Genomic DNA, 14,858 nt, shown 5'->3' on the forward strand with positions numbered 1-14,858 from the left:
CAACCTAGATAAACCTGAAACTGCACATAGTCTCTCATTTGGTCAAAGTGGTAACTACCAACTCTATCTCTCCCTCCCTTCCTCTCTCCCTCTCTCTCTCTCTCTCTCTCTCTCTCTCCCTCCCTCAAAGCAACTTTTGCCTCTATAATTAATAAATAAATCTATGAGGTAATATTATGAGGCTATTACATTTCCAAACCACAGTCTGTTGTGATCCCTTGGGGATCACAATATGGTGATTTTATAATTCTAGGATCCACTCTATATTTACTAGCTGCCATCCTCTAGAAAGAGAATCATAACCTCCCTCCATGAGTCAGTGTGGTTTAAATTGCATCATCATTCTTTTTGATGTTCAAGTTGTCCCAAATTAAGCCAGTCAGAGAAAACTTGTTTTGAATATATAGGAGTTTAGATTTTATTATCCTAATCAAACAATCCACGAGAGGTTCATAAGTATATGGTGATATTGTCATTTATATTTATCATTGTTATTATTATTCTTTATAAGCTTATCTAATACTTCACTGTTAAATGTCAAGTGTTGATTTGAGATTCGGGCGCCAAATTAAAAATCCTAAAATTGTCTTTATATTGTTTTCTCTAATTCATGAATTTAATTTACTTTGACACTTCCATTTTAACACTGCCTAGGTTTACAACCACATCAAATACAATTAAAGACTAGGGTGTCAAAATTAAAATCCTAAAACTGATATCATAATGATACTAATTTTGGCTAATGATACTTTTAAAAAACTTTCATTTCAACTATGCCTTGGTTTATAACCATATCTAGTTTTTCAACACTTAATTATGCATACTCATTTAATGCGGGAACACCAAAATTAAAAACCTAAACCTGATGTATTTTATTTTGGTCCCACGGTCTGTTTCTTTTTTCTTTCTTTTTTTTTTTTTTGTATTTTATTATTCCAATTTTTCCCTCTCTGTTTCCTTCCACCCAGTAACCTCCACTCCCTCAGACAATCCCCACACTTTTGTTCATATCTATGGGTCATGCATGTAAGTTCTTTGGCTTCTCCATTTCCAGTATTGTACTTTACGCCCCCATCATTATTCTGTAACTACTAATTTGTACTTTTAATCCCTTCACCTTTTCGCCTACTCATATTCCCTGAATTCTCCCTCCCATCTGGCAGCAGTTACACCATTCCCCATATCTATGATTCTGTTTCTGCTCTGCTTATTTGCTTATTGTGATTTTTAGGTTCAATCGTTGATAGATACGTATTTATTGCTATTTTATTGTTCATAGTTTTGATCTTCTTTTTCTTAAATAAATCTCTTTACCATTTCATGTAATAATGGTTGTGATGATGACCTCCTTTAGCCTTTTCTTTCCTGGGAAGCTCTTTATTTGTCCTTTGATTCTAAATGATATCTGTGCTGGCTAGAGTAATCTTGGTTGTAGGTCCTTGCTTTTCATCACTTTGAATATTTCTTGCCAATCCCTTTAGTGGCTCTCTGAGGGAATTTAGGAATGTTAGTAGCATGAGCCAAGACAAGTCATTTGTACGGAAAAGTCATTGTTAACCCCTGTAGTTGGGTGAGATGGAATCTCACATAATCACCAGGGCAGGGCAAACAGTGTGGGCCAGGTTGATGGAGTCTCAGATATGGTGCCTGCCATCCTCTGTGGCTATGTGAAGGCAGAGGTCAGAAGAGAATCAATGGTCTCTACCAGCACTTGTGTTGGGGAGAAAGCTGCCCCCATTCTTGCCCTGATGCCAGACACTTCAGCTCCTCCCCATATGCCACTGGTGCCTTTCAAGCTGCTTCCCTAGTACTGGAGTTCAGCAGGAATGAGTCTTAGTAAGTCTGTGTGTGGGGCCGTTAAGAGGAACTGCCTGGGGATCCAGAAGTTTCTTCCACCAACCCAATCTCCACGATCATTGAAAAAGTTTTATTATTGATTCAGATAACAAAAATTACTTTTAAAGTTTTATATGATTTCTTATAAACGAAACCTGGTATATTTGATGTTGTATTATAAAACATAAAGCATGCTTAATAATGAATAACATTTTTATTTATAGTAGAAATAGCTGCCTCTGCTAGAATGTAAAAGCCATGATGACAGGAATCATCTATTTTATCACTGATTATTTTAAAGGCCTATAGGAGCATGCCTGGCACATAATACACACTCACTAAGTATTTGTGGAATGACTATTAGATAAATTGAATAATCAATGCAGGCTTCTATGCAGAAAAGAATAATCATGAAAAAAGAATTTTTTTTAGATGATTTTCTAATAGTATTGTTTTCCTCAGTTTTTTCAATTGGTAAAAATAAATATATGGAAAAATTTGAGAAAACTTCTTTATGTACTGTGCTAAATTTTTTTTCAACTCATTATTCTAAGTTTGAATGTGAATTATATTTATGTCTTAGGAATTATTCCTTATATGTAAGTAATAAAAGGCAATGTTGAGCCTATGATTTTTTAAATAAAAAAGCATTGACAATGTAAAGAAATATGTCTTCAGAATGATTAAACAAATTTAGAGACTGAAGGGGTAGTATCAGCACATAGTCTAAATTCTTTACTAGTAAAGTTTTGAATTAATTTTTAAGATTAAATATATAGTTTATACTATATTTTTCTGAAAAAATATTCTAATCCTCCAGGCTAAAATTTATGCCAGACAATTTCATTTCTACATTTGTGTGTATAAATTAGTCTAAATTAGGAATATGCACTCCTCTTGAGCTCTAACTTCCACTGGACATCTCCACCTGGATCTATCATCACATCTCAAGTTCAAGCTCTCTGAACCTAAACCCATGATCTTCACCTCTAGCTGCATCCTCATCCAGTGTTCCCTAAGCTGCGGACTATGAGAAACCGGAGTGCTTGGTATGGCAAATGTAGCTCACCCCCAAAGTGGAAAACCACTGGGAGCATGGTGGCATGCAGGACCCACTCCACACATCGGTTTTCCTGCGGGGAACCAGGCCTGCATTTATATAATAGTTAAAAAGCTTGCTTTCTGCTAAAGGACCCCCTCATCCTGGGCTGAGGACAACAGATGTTCAGCGTGTAACCTTGAAGCAGTTTCTTAGAGCCTATTCTCGGCCAATTTCTAAGAACAGGGTGTGGCTAGACAGTTATCCTTATCATCCATGCATGTGTAACATTCTTTTCTCTAATATGTAAAAGTAATAATCATATAAGGCAATGACTGGCACTATGATTCACAATTTTCTTGGATGTAATCCACCTAAAGAATCAATAAAAGCCTGTTAAGGCAGGGGCAAGCTGCGTTTTCTCCTCTAGAAAGTGGCCAGTTCAGTCCCCTGTTCTCCACAGGATTCCTGCTGTCGCTGTGCATTTATTCCCTCATCCACAACGCCGTGGACTCTGCTGATCAGAGGTCCGCGACAGCGGACTGTGATCACCAACCTCCCCAGTCATACAAATCTGCCTAGCACCTTCCTCTCCCTCATCTCCTATCTCTAAGCTCTGTTGAACTTATTCCTGACATATATCTTAAAGCATTGTACTTATCTCCATCTTGGGTGCAAACACTGTAATCCAAACTATCATAATCTATCCTCTGAATTATGGGCCCACCAGTATCCACTCTTACTTCTCCTTCAAACCATTCTCCAAAATGCATCTACAGCGATTTTTTTCAGTGAAAATGTCATCACATCACTTTAATGTGGTCAAAGCACATCACTTAAACACACCAATGGCTTCTCCTTCTCTTAAAATACTTGATGTGGTATACATAGCCCCACAAGGTTTTGCTGTGTTTATTTCTCCAATCCTAGCTAGACATACTTTCCTCCTCCATTCCTATGCTCCAACTAAAATTCCTTCAGTACGCCCATGCGTTCTCGCGTCAGAGCCTGCCACATGTCGTTCCTTCAGCCTGCAATGTTCCTCCTGGCAACTGCTGCCCCATTCCTTTGATTAATTAATGCCAATATAACCCTACAGATCTCAACTCAAATATCCCTTGATTTCCTTGACCACCAGACTAGATCAGCTCCCTCACTATGCATTCACATAGTATCCAGGACTTTTATTTCATGGTAGTCACCATGTTTGTAATTAATATACTGATTTGTTCCTAGCACATAGTATCTGATATTTAGTAGGGGCTTAATGTCCAATTTTTTATTGAACGAGTAAATATTTTACAGATAGCTAATGTTTCAAGATTTTATTTTAGCATTGTTACTAAAAATATGGATGAACTAAATGTAGATTAAGAATATATTTTTATCCCTGGCTGGGTGGCTCAGTTCATTGGAGCATTGTCCTGTACACCAAAAGTTACAGGTTCAATCCCCAGTCAGGGCACATACCTAGGTTGCAGGTTGGAAACTTAAGGCACCTATAGGAGACACCAAATCAATGTTTCTTTCACATGGATGTTTCTCTCCCTATCTCTTTTCTTCTATCTCTAAAGTCAATAAACATATCCTTGGGTGAGGATTTAAAAGCATATGAAATATTTTTTGGAGGATATAAACATGTTGGTATTATTAACGTCACATGCATGAGGTATCAGTAATTTATGAGAGGATGGCTTCAATAAGACACAAGAAAGTTGAAAGCAACAAGAAAAAGAGGCCTTCAAGGTTCAAAGCTGCATCCCTGGCAATGTGGCTCATTTGGTTGTAACATCATTCTATAGCTGAAAGGTTGTCGGTTCAATACCCAGTCAGGGCACATACTAGGGTTTCAGGTTCGATTCTGATCAAGGTGCATTGGAGAGGCGATCAATCCATGCTTCTCTCTCATATCAGTGTTTCTCTCCCCTTTTCTCTCTCTAAAAAGGAATTTTAAAACGGGCTCAGGTGAGGAATTTTTTTTTTTTTTTAAGATTCAAAGCTGCAGAGAAACTACAGTGAGTTGAAGACTGAGAGTATTGGATCTAGCAATAAAAAAAAAATCATTGGTTACCCTGGTAACTGGTTATCCAGAATCTGAGTGAAAGTCAGATTACAGATGGTTGAATAGTGAATGGAAATGGACATAACATTCTTCTTCCAAGGGGTTTGAATTCTGACTATGTAGTTTACCTGGTAATACACAAATTAACTATTTGATTGTGTCTGTGTCTACACAAAAAGCAATAATTTCAGAGAAGAAAAAATCCAGGTTCCAATTCACAATGGCTCATTATGATGGAAGAGTGAATACAGAACTGGATCCACAGTATATTAGACTAATCAAATCTTCAAGCCAACTGATTTTGCTAAGATATGTGTATGTATGTTTGTGTCAAGGAATTTTAAACAAAGAAGCCTCCTAAAATTAATAAATTTTATTTAAAAATCACTAATTTTTCTAGTGGGTTTTATGCAAGAGCTATGGAAAGAAAATATGCTTTATCAGAAATGTATGAATTATCCCCAATGAAAGATTATTAAACATAGTTCAGAAGTAACACATTTCTGAGAAAAAAGTAAATAAAATACATAATTTATGTTAAGTAACATTCTTCAAAGAAAAATAAGATATAGTAAAACTGAATTTATTGATCTTTTCAGCATAATTTTCAAAAAATTAAGCTCCCAGGAACTATCTATTCTTTGGGAAAAAATTTTCAGCTAATTCAACCTTTCACATATCAATGGCTGCTAGAATCATAGAAAGAGGGACAATCAGATTATATGCCTCTCTGGTGGAAGTTTATAATGGTAGTTATGAAGTATTATTGCCAAAGTATCAAACCTGAATCACATCCAGACTCTGTATCTAAATAATGAATTACAAGAAGTATAGATGACAGAGAAAAATGTTAAATGTCATCACACTTCAGAAAACTACAGAACAACCCAACTCTTGCAACAAATCAGTCAAGAGGAAAGGGAGAAAGAAAGATAGGGAACCTATAGATTATAAGAGACTGGTGGTATCGGTTTCAACTAATTTCAAGATGTTGATCTTAATTTTACCCTTATTCAAATAAATAATAACAGTTAAAAGGAAATTAAAAAGTGATGTGTGTAAAAGTTGGAGGAGATTCCATTATGAACGGAATTGTGACCCCCCTCAAAAAAATCATGTCAAATCTTTAAACCTAAGTATCTCAGAATGTGACTACATTTGAAGACAGGGCTTTTAAAGAGGTGATTAAGTTCAAATAAGTCTGTTAGGGTAGGCCCTAATAAAATCTGACTGGTGTCCTCATGATAAGAGAAAATTTGGACAGACTAGAGATACCAGGGACTTGAGTGAAGACAGGATGGCTATGTGAGGAGGCAGTAGGACAGTGACCATCTGCAAGTCAAGGAGAAAGGCCTCAGGAGAAACCAAAACTGTTAAAAAATAAATTTCTTTGTTTAATTCATCCAGTCTGTTGTATTTTGTAATGGCAGCCTTAAGAAACTAAAACAGATGCTAAAGTGATGAATATGTCCACCATTGTATTAAACTTAAGAAACATGTATGGGGATATAGAAGGAGATACACTGTGGATCCTGAAGCAATAGATCTCAACTAATGAAATGGAGAAAATCAAGCCTCCTGGTGGGTGGTGGGTCATATATAGTTTGAAAAAGCCACACACACAAAAAAAAAAAATGATCTCAAATTTTCTTCTCTCCCCACTTAGAAACACTGTCTTGGATTCAACCGTATGCAAGTTACATCACTCCTTCTTGTGGTCACTCAACTGATTCTATTCACACTTTTAGAGTGAGCTCATGTATAGTTTCACCAACTAGAATATAAACATTATCACTAGGAACAATACTGGAACTGACTTTCCATTCGCTTCCATTTACATTCAAAATTTGGTACCAGTTTACCATCTACTTTGTCTCTCTTCTAGCTTAAATTATCCATGCTATTAAAAGGCACAGCTGTGACAATTCCAAGTTTCAGCTGTCCACTACGTTCTCATCCATTCCAAGCATTAACAACATGTTGTATTTAGTGCTAGAGACAGCTGGGTTTCAGGGAGAAGTAAAATGTTTCATTATCTTACTCTGTTGTCTGAGACAAATGTTCTATTGTATTATGTGTAAAATGTCACCTTTGAAGTCTATTAAGGGCGTGTTGTGAGGTGAGCCATCTGAAAAATACAGTATAGACTGGAAACTAATTATAAGCCAGTTTATTGCTCTTTTTTTTTCCTCCAGTTAAGCCTACCATGACAGCTGCTAAAAACTATGGTGTAAAGGATAGAGGCTCTGCAGCTACACAGGTTAGATGCTACCTCCAATGATGATTAGCTAGTATGTAAGTTACTTCATTTCTCTGATACTTTTGTCTTGTCTGTAACATTAAGATACTAATGCATGCTGCATAGGGGTTTTATGAGGATTAAATAAAATACTCATAAAGTACTTGGAACAGAGTAAACAATATATGTAATTTCTCCTCTCTTCTTTTAAGTTAGGATATTTAAAATTCCTTACATAAAGAATATTAGATAATCCAATAACATTTGGTAACCTTGGTAACCAGATTGAGTACTTTGGTTTTTGTAAAGAACTATGTTGAACTTCCACGTGATTTGCTTTGAATTTCAGAGAAGAAAATGCTTTGGAAGATCAAGTTTGAAGCTTCCTTGGGAATTGTCAGTCTGGAGTGGATTAGGACCACCCAGACAAGTTTAGTAGGGAAGCGCTGTCCGTGGTGCTAGTAATCATGCATACCCCTGGCAACATTGCCCCCACCCGAATCTTTTTTTGTCAACTTGCTTAGCCAAGCTCACATATCTGTCTTATGGTAGAATCTCAGTCATTTTACCCCCTGGGTCTTCACCTATCATACCACCCTTTATCTACAGCCCCTTTGACAAAAAAAAAAAAAAAAAAAATTACCTTCCGTCTCTTTATCACCTACAAATAGTTTTTATTTTTCAAACACTTTGTCCATGCCTACCACTTAAGAAGGTGGCTCAAAAATTGGCTCAAGCTATCTTTTTCTAAACTTTTTGTTCAGTTTCAGAGAGAAACAAAATGAGAACACAGGAAACAATTTCCAATGCATTCCTTGAAGATTCTCTTCTGCTGACAACACCTCTAAGATACTTTCCCTGCACCTCTATCTTGAATTAGTTCCCTTCCTCCTTACTCCCCAAACACCCCCATGAACACAAGTCTCAGTAAAGTTATCATATTAAATTGAAATTCTCTATTTATAAGTTTTGAGTGCCATTAGGGAAAGTTTCTTAAAAGCTAGGATCTTTATCTTAATCAACTATGAATTCCTGTACATGCTTTAATGACTGGGTCCATTAGAGGAAAAGTCCCAATGATACTCTTAAAAGGCAACCTGCCTTGTGACATTTAGCTGTGCACTAAATTTCAGGATAGCTAGACTGTTCTGATAAAGATATTCTGGTCTGAGCTCATTTGCCACTACATCACCTATATCAATCTGTTGACTCAGCTCCTGGGACTGACTAACAAAGAACCAATGTCATTCATCTCAAAGACTCTGGCTTCCCACTGCCCATCTTTTCTCTTCCTTCTGTTATTCTACCTCCATACCTGTAATTCCCAATGCATTGCATGGGGACTGGCCCCAAAGACTAAACAAAAACAACTCATTGATGCTTCTCACCCAAAAGTAAATATCTATTCCTCTGGCCACATCAAGGAATGGAGCCACCATCAACAAACAAAAGGACAATTTATTTTTCCAGATAAAAGTAGAGGCTTCAAATAAGAGTAAAAGGCAGAGTAATTAAGAAACTGAAAGCTGTCTTGGTTGGGTGGCTCGGTCGGTTTGAGTGTCATCCTATACACCAAAACATTGCAGGTTCGATCCCTGGTTAGGGCATGTATGGGAGGCAACCGATAGATGTCTGTCTGTCTGTCTGTCTGTCTCCCCCCTTTCCTCTCTCTCTGGAGTCAATAAACATATCCTCAGGTGAGGATAAAAAAATAAAATAAAATCAAGTAACTGGAACCTAAGAACTGTGGGTGGGGTGAGAGAGAAAAAACTGTTATTAATACTGCCTCCTTCTCTTCCTCGTCCAAGTGGATTTCTACTCTGTTAAGAATCAGTCAGTTTATCTTCAGCCCTAACCTCCACTTCCATGGGCCTCCCTTTCTTTAAAGAGCTCTTCCTCATTCTATGGTAGTTTGAGGGGAGGGGAATCCCAGCTAAGGCAAGTTAGAAGAAACATACGGAGTCCCTCATTTATAAGTAAGTGAGCAATTGTGTTTCCTTTAAGAGTCTTTCTCCTCGATACTCTGAACCAAAAATGATGTGGTAAATAAAAACTATTCGGTACCAGAAGAGACCCACTTTCATGTAGTTACTTAACAAAATTTTTAGGCAACAGACACAAAACTTTTGCTTCCCTCTCTATTTCAATCAAGCATCAGCTATAATTTTTTAAGTCTTTAAAGCAATGCATATGTTAATTCAAACTCACCTTGGAAGATTAGAAAGAAAAGGAAAACACATGGTATTTAAATCTTCAGAAGAGGATTTAATGACAGGTTCAGCCTGTTTAAAGACAGGACCAGCACCATACCCCTGTTTTATTACGTTTCATTATTACTGTATAAATTTCCTTTATTACTCATGACAAATAAAAATCAAATACTTGCTGAGGTGGGTTTTAGTAGGTAAGAGTACAAACAAAAATAAACTATTCAAATATCATGAAATTGGGATCTCAGATTCTTAAAATATGTTTATATTTTTAAGGGTCTAATGTGTACCAGCTCGCTACTCTCAATCTCAAACTAATTTTTCAAAAGAATTGTACCCATAATTCAAAACAGGATTCTCAGGATTTTTCACTGAAACTGATTTTTGACTGATCCGGATAGGAAGACACATCCAAAAGAAAATTGCAAAGGTTGAAACAAGTTACGAAGCTAGTGAAGTTCAAGTACTGTCTGGGAATGGATGAATTTAACCAGCACTACGGGTGCAGAGCTGTCACTTTCGAATAAGAGACGACAGTGATTTTAAATGCCTCTTTCATAGCCACTGATTCTACAAGGAGCAACTAACGTCTCCAGCGTGGAATCAGTGGGCCCAACCAGGGCTGAAGGAATAGAAATCCTCTCTCCACCAGCTACTGGAGGGGGCTGAGTACATTGATTTAACGCTTCCAAAAACTTAGCCAAGACTTTGAGGGACACAGGGCGCGTAGCAAAGTGGCCTCCGCGCTCCCGGAGTCTGGCGCATGCGTCCCAGCGCGGTCCGGGCTGGCTCTCCCCACCCCAACTCCCGTCCATACCTCGTCATCTGTAGCGTCATCTGCTGGCCACGCCTTTGTTAGCAGTCCGAAATTTGCCTGAGCCCGCCTGCAGGACAGAGGGAGGAGCCTGAGGGGGTGGGGAGAGCCCAGCCGGGCAGCCCAGCTGGAAACAAGTTTCATTCCTTGCCGGCTTTTCGCTCGGTCTGAGTGGAGCTCCTCTGAGATTTGAGGACGTTGTAAGACTCCTGCACTCTGTACCCAGAGCCACTTTGCGCTCGGCTGCGGCAGCGCGAGGCGCCTTTTCCAGTAAGCGAGCCGGGAGCGTCCGCTAATTCGCGGGCGCCGGGAAAACCCAGTTTAACGACTGGCCGTTTGGCCTTTGCACGAGCTGCCGAGTCGCACACGGACGAGGAAGGAGATTGGAGCTGAGCAGAGCTCTTTCGGGGAGGATAGAGCGCTCCAGGGTGACTTGGGGAGGGAGGAAGGAGTGTCGTGTAGCTCACGGCCAGCCGTGGGTCATCAGGGCCACTTTATGTCTGGTGGCTGCGAAATGTGGGAAGAGGACAAGATCATGCTCGGTGGTGTCAGCAGTGATGCGGGCCTGACCATCGCCGCGGCGCAGGGGCAAGTGGAGACTGTGCGGCAGCTCCTAGAGGCCGGTGCGGATCCCAACGGAATCAATTGCTTCGGGAGACGCCCGATCCAGGTAACTGGGGCCCTGGGTCCTCGCCAGCAGGGGGCGCACGAACGCGGGGGAGCGGCCTCCGTGGGAAGTGTCTGGGACATAGGTCTCCAGTTTCTCTCTTGCTAGAGGTGTGGAACCCAGGTGTAAAGTAGATTTTCAGCCACCAAAAATCCTAAAGAAAGGGAATGAAAACCCCACTGCTTCAGTTTGGTGTTTTGTTTTCTTTTAATGATGGAAAAAATATCAATATGTCCTCTCCCTTCTCAGAATCAGAGAAGCAAAGTGTAGGTTCCATTGGGGAGAAAAGTGGAAAGGGAAAGGTTACTTGGGTAGAACTGTTTTGCTTTCTCTGAGGTCTACTTCCAGCGATAGAGATAAATTACAACTTACGCATACTAGACAGTATTTAAGGAATCGCACCATATAGCACATGAAAAAATTCAAGGTGAACTTCTAAGCTGCAATATGAAACTCTTTGTATTTTTTCCTTCTAGAGGCGAATTGAATAAAAAGGAACAAGACAAGATTCCTAAACCACAATACTTAATTTATTTTTGTGTTAGCATTATCTCTTGAGTGTTACATAAGAACAAGATGCTTCTATGGAATTTTACTGTTTATCATACTGAATACTTGTATTACAAAAACATTCCCACAGCAACTGTTAGGTCCCTTTTAGATGGAAAGAGTCTTCACAAATAATCAGCCTCTTTATTGTTAAAATGCATTTATTCAATATGTTTATTATTCCCGCTTTAATTAGTACAAATATTTTTAATTACTTTAAAATCTAAGGTAATGGTTTTGTTCTTTACTGTTGACTATTATGGTCATATTTAGTACGCACCTCACCATCAACTTCCAGAACCAAGCTTTTATTAAGCAATCTTGTTAATAGTGTTGATTTTAAAGAAAAGATGTTTTCATTCCTTTTTAATTCTTATATAAATATTACAAGAAATAAGGGATGGATCTAAGCAGCAAAAATATGGCAAAGCAGTTCTTAAAATTTCAAACTATACTAATAATTGTATAAATAGGTTTTATTTATAATTTTAATTCACCATTTTCTGATATTTTAAGAACCACTCTCCCCTCTTCTCTATATGTGAAACAGCCTGTATATCACTAGTAGGAATGATAACATAGCTTGGTTTTTAAGCAAGGAAATGGATGCTTCAAATATTCATGAAACAAAAATTTTAGTATACTGTCTTTCAATTACATGGTACCTTTTTAAAACACTAAGTCACAAGAACAAATAATTCCATTTTGGATATTTAATTATCAGAATTGTTTTATTGTTAAAATAAGAAAGTAAATGTTTGCATAATGTATATGTATACAAATGGGTACTATAAAATTAATGCTCCAAACATTACTTTTCTAAGTTACACATTGTTCTGATCCAACTACTAACATCCAGGTTCTTTTTATATAGCAAAACATTTAGTATTTAACATTATAAAATCCTAGCGCATGATAAAATCCTGTACAATGTAAATATAGTTTTTATTTTGTTATATTAAATATATTACCCTCTAAACTTTAGCCCTTCTCCATAGCATTAAGTTAAATATTTTAAATGGCGGACTATTTATTAACAACAATTTTTTTCATTATCTTAGAATACAATGTGTGACTTTCTTTGCTCTTTCCCTTATAGCTCCAATTTTGGCTCAAATTGTAGGACTATATGTTTATAGCACAGACACTTATGACTGAAAAGCAAAAGCTTTCCACAGGGAATTTCCTATGAGAGAACTAAACAAAGTAAACCTTATTTTAAATTTAGTTGTTTCTTATTTTCTCCCCTAAAGCATTACTCTAAATTCCATATATATATAATCAGCTGACTGCTCTTCTAATAAAGATTTTTAGACCCTGATTATCGCTGGGGAGGGAGGGGAAAGCCTCTAAACTTAACACCAATGTTTTCTTTCTCTCACAATGACGACAAGCACTTTATCATCAGCTCTTTCTTGTCTCAGCATGTTTGGAGAATAAACTGAACCTCAATTAGTAAAGAATATAACTGGGGTGGGTGCAGGGACTGGGAAGGGGGAAATATTGTGTCAGCAAAATGTAGCTTAACCAGACTCCTGAGGCTTTGCGAGCACCTCTGCATTAAGTGGTTACTTCCTGAAGAGGTATTTCTTTGAAGTGGCTCTATCTGTCCTGCGCAGGCCTGCATCTCGCTGTCCCCTCACCCTGACCACTCTGCTCTCTCCGCAGGTCATGATGATGGGCAGCACCCGCGTAGCTGAGCTGCTGCTGCTTCATGGCGCAGACCCCAACTGCGCGGACCCCGCCACCCTCACCCGACCGGTGCACGACGCCGCCCGGGAGGGCTTCCTGAACACGCTGGTGGCGCTCCACCGAGCCGGGGCGCGGCTGGACGTGCGAGATGCCTGGGGCCGCCTGCCCGCGGACCTGGCTGAGCAGCGGGGCCACCTAGACATCGCCCGGTACCTGTGCGCAGCCGCAGACTGATGGCAGGTGCGCCCAGTCGCCCACAACGACTTTTCTTTTCTCCCTAGTTCCCTGTTCCCAGCTTAGCTCAATGAAGGCTGTAAACGTGGAGCGGCGGAAAGCCTGAAAGCCTTTCTGGGCGACTGGATTTCTCATGGGAAATGAGGGGCAGGCCGTAAAAATATTTTTCTTTTTCTTCCTGGATCCCACCTTCGACACTCTCCGTGAAGCCAAACACAGAGAGGTGGGGCAAGTGAGTTTTCAATGAGATTCTGGAGTGGAATGTTTAGTTCCCAGGTTAACTTTGCAGGGTTTTCTGGAGAAAAGTGGCATAAGAAGATGTCCACGAAGGACCCCCGGTGATGGGGGCCTAGTCGGAGGCGGCACTAATTGGCATCCAGTGGAAGGTCGGTGAGATGGTCACCCCACTGACCTTGAAGCAGCCACGAGTAAGCCCCCACTCTGGGCTTTAGGCCCTGGGCGCTAAAAGGCTAAAAGGGAAATCCTTAAGAGTGAAGACCAGAAGATAATGAAGATGGTCCCTTTGGGATTCAGTAGGCACTCAATGCTTTACAGGCTGTGCGAGACACAGCAAGTCACTTACAAAACTGTCCTCAATGGAAGTCCTGGAGACAGTGCCACGGAACAGTGACGGAAAGAAAGGATGGAAACGTGCGAATTGCCCATATTTTTTTAAATCCCTGGGTCACCTTGTTGCAAGAAAGACAGCTCACAAGAAGGCGCCTGCACGTGCTGTTTGTTGCTTATTCCAGGAGAGCTTCCTGAGGCATTCCAGAAGTTAGTGAACAGAATGAAGCAATGGGTTGTAGCCAGAGAAACTGGTAGTTAATTAATAGTTTGCTTTATCTATATAAGATAGGATACAGAAACACCCCTGTAAATCACCACTTGAAAATACTTTGTGACATTTGGTACATACTTCTGAATTGTTCTTCAGTAACACTCTTACTTAATGGGGAGAGTTTATAAACAACAAAGTAACTCATGGCCCTTGGTAAAGTGATGAAGAACTACAGCTCTTAAGTGAAGCTATCACACAGTGCCAGCGCCTAGATTACTTTCATCCTTAACCTATTTATTTCTTTGTTAGAATTTCTGTTTCCTTTTCTAGACTGTCTCAGGGGACCAAACTATGAAATATTCCAAATGTCTTTTAAAAGATTGATTCGCTTAGCTGGTAAATTATCTCCAGATGTTTCCCAAAGGGTTGCTGAAAGAATAGACTGAGCATAAAATTGTTGGAAATATATAATTATGACTTGTGGAATGTCTTAATATCTGCTAAAGGTGCACTGTTTTGTGATTTAATTCCCTGTGTTGCTTGATTCATTACAGTACTGAAACAACTGATACTTCACTGCTTTAATAAAAAAAAGCAATAGAGATTGGACTCCAAGGTGTGGGTAAATTAGCTTTTAAAAGTATGTTCATGGATTTACCACTAACTCCTGAGAAATGTCAAAGACTCAAAAATTTATAAAAACTGGTTACGCATACATTAAAAGATTTACATGTA

General features: G+C 39.0%; 1 protein-coding gene across 1 annotated transcript; it reads left to right on the forward strand.

Annotated features, from left to right (window-relative positions):
• The first annotated feature begins 10,315 nt into the window (after positions 1-10,315).
• CDKN2B (cyclin dependent kinase inhibitor 2B) lies at positions 10,316-14,858 on the forward strand. The gene is made up of 2 exons (XM_090274056.1): positions 10,316-10,870; positions 13,085-14,858. The coding sequence occupies exons 1-2, from the start codon at positions 10,697-10,699 to the stop codon at positions 13,340-13,342; spliced, it is 432 nt and encodes a 143-aa protein (XP_090130182.1). The 5' UTR covers positions 10,316-10,696; the 3' UTR covers positions 13,343-14,858.

This window comes from Furipterus horrens, unplaced genomic scaffold, assembly GCF_987537825.1.
Source record: "Furipterus horrens unplaced genomic scaffold, mFurHor1.1.pri manual_scaffold_4, whole genome shotgun sequence".
NCBI lineage: Eukaryota > Metazoa > Chordata > Mammalia > Chiroptera > Furipteridae > Furipterus > Furipterus horrens.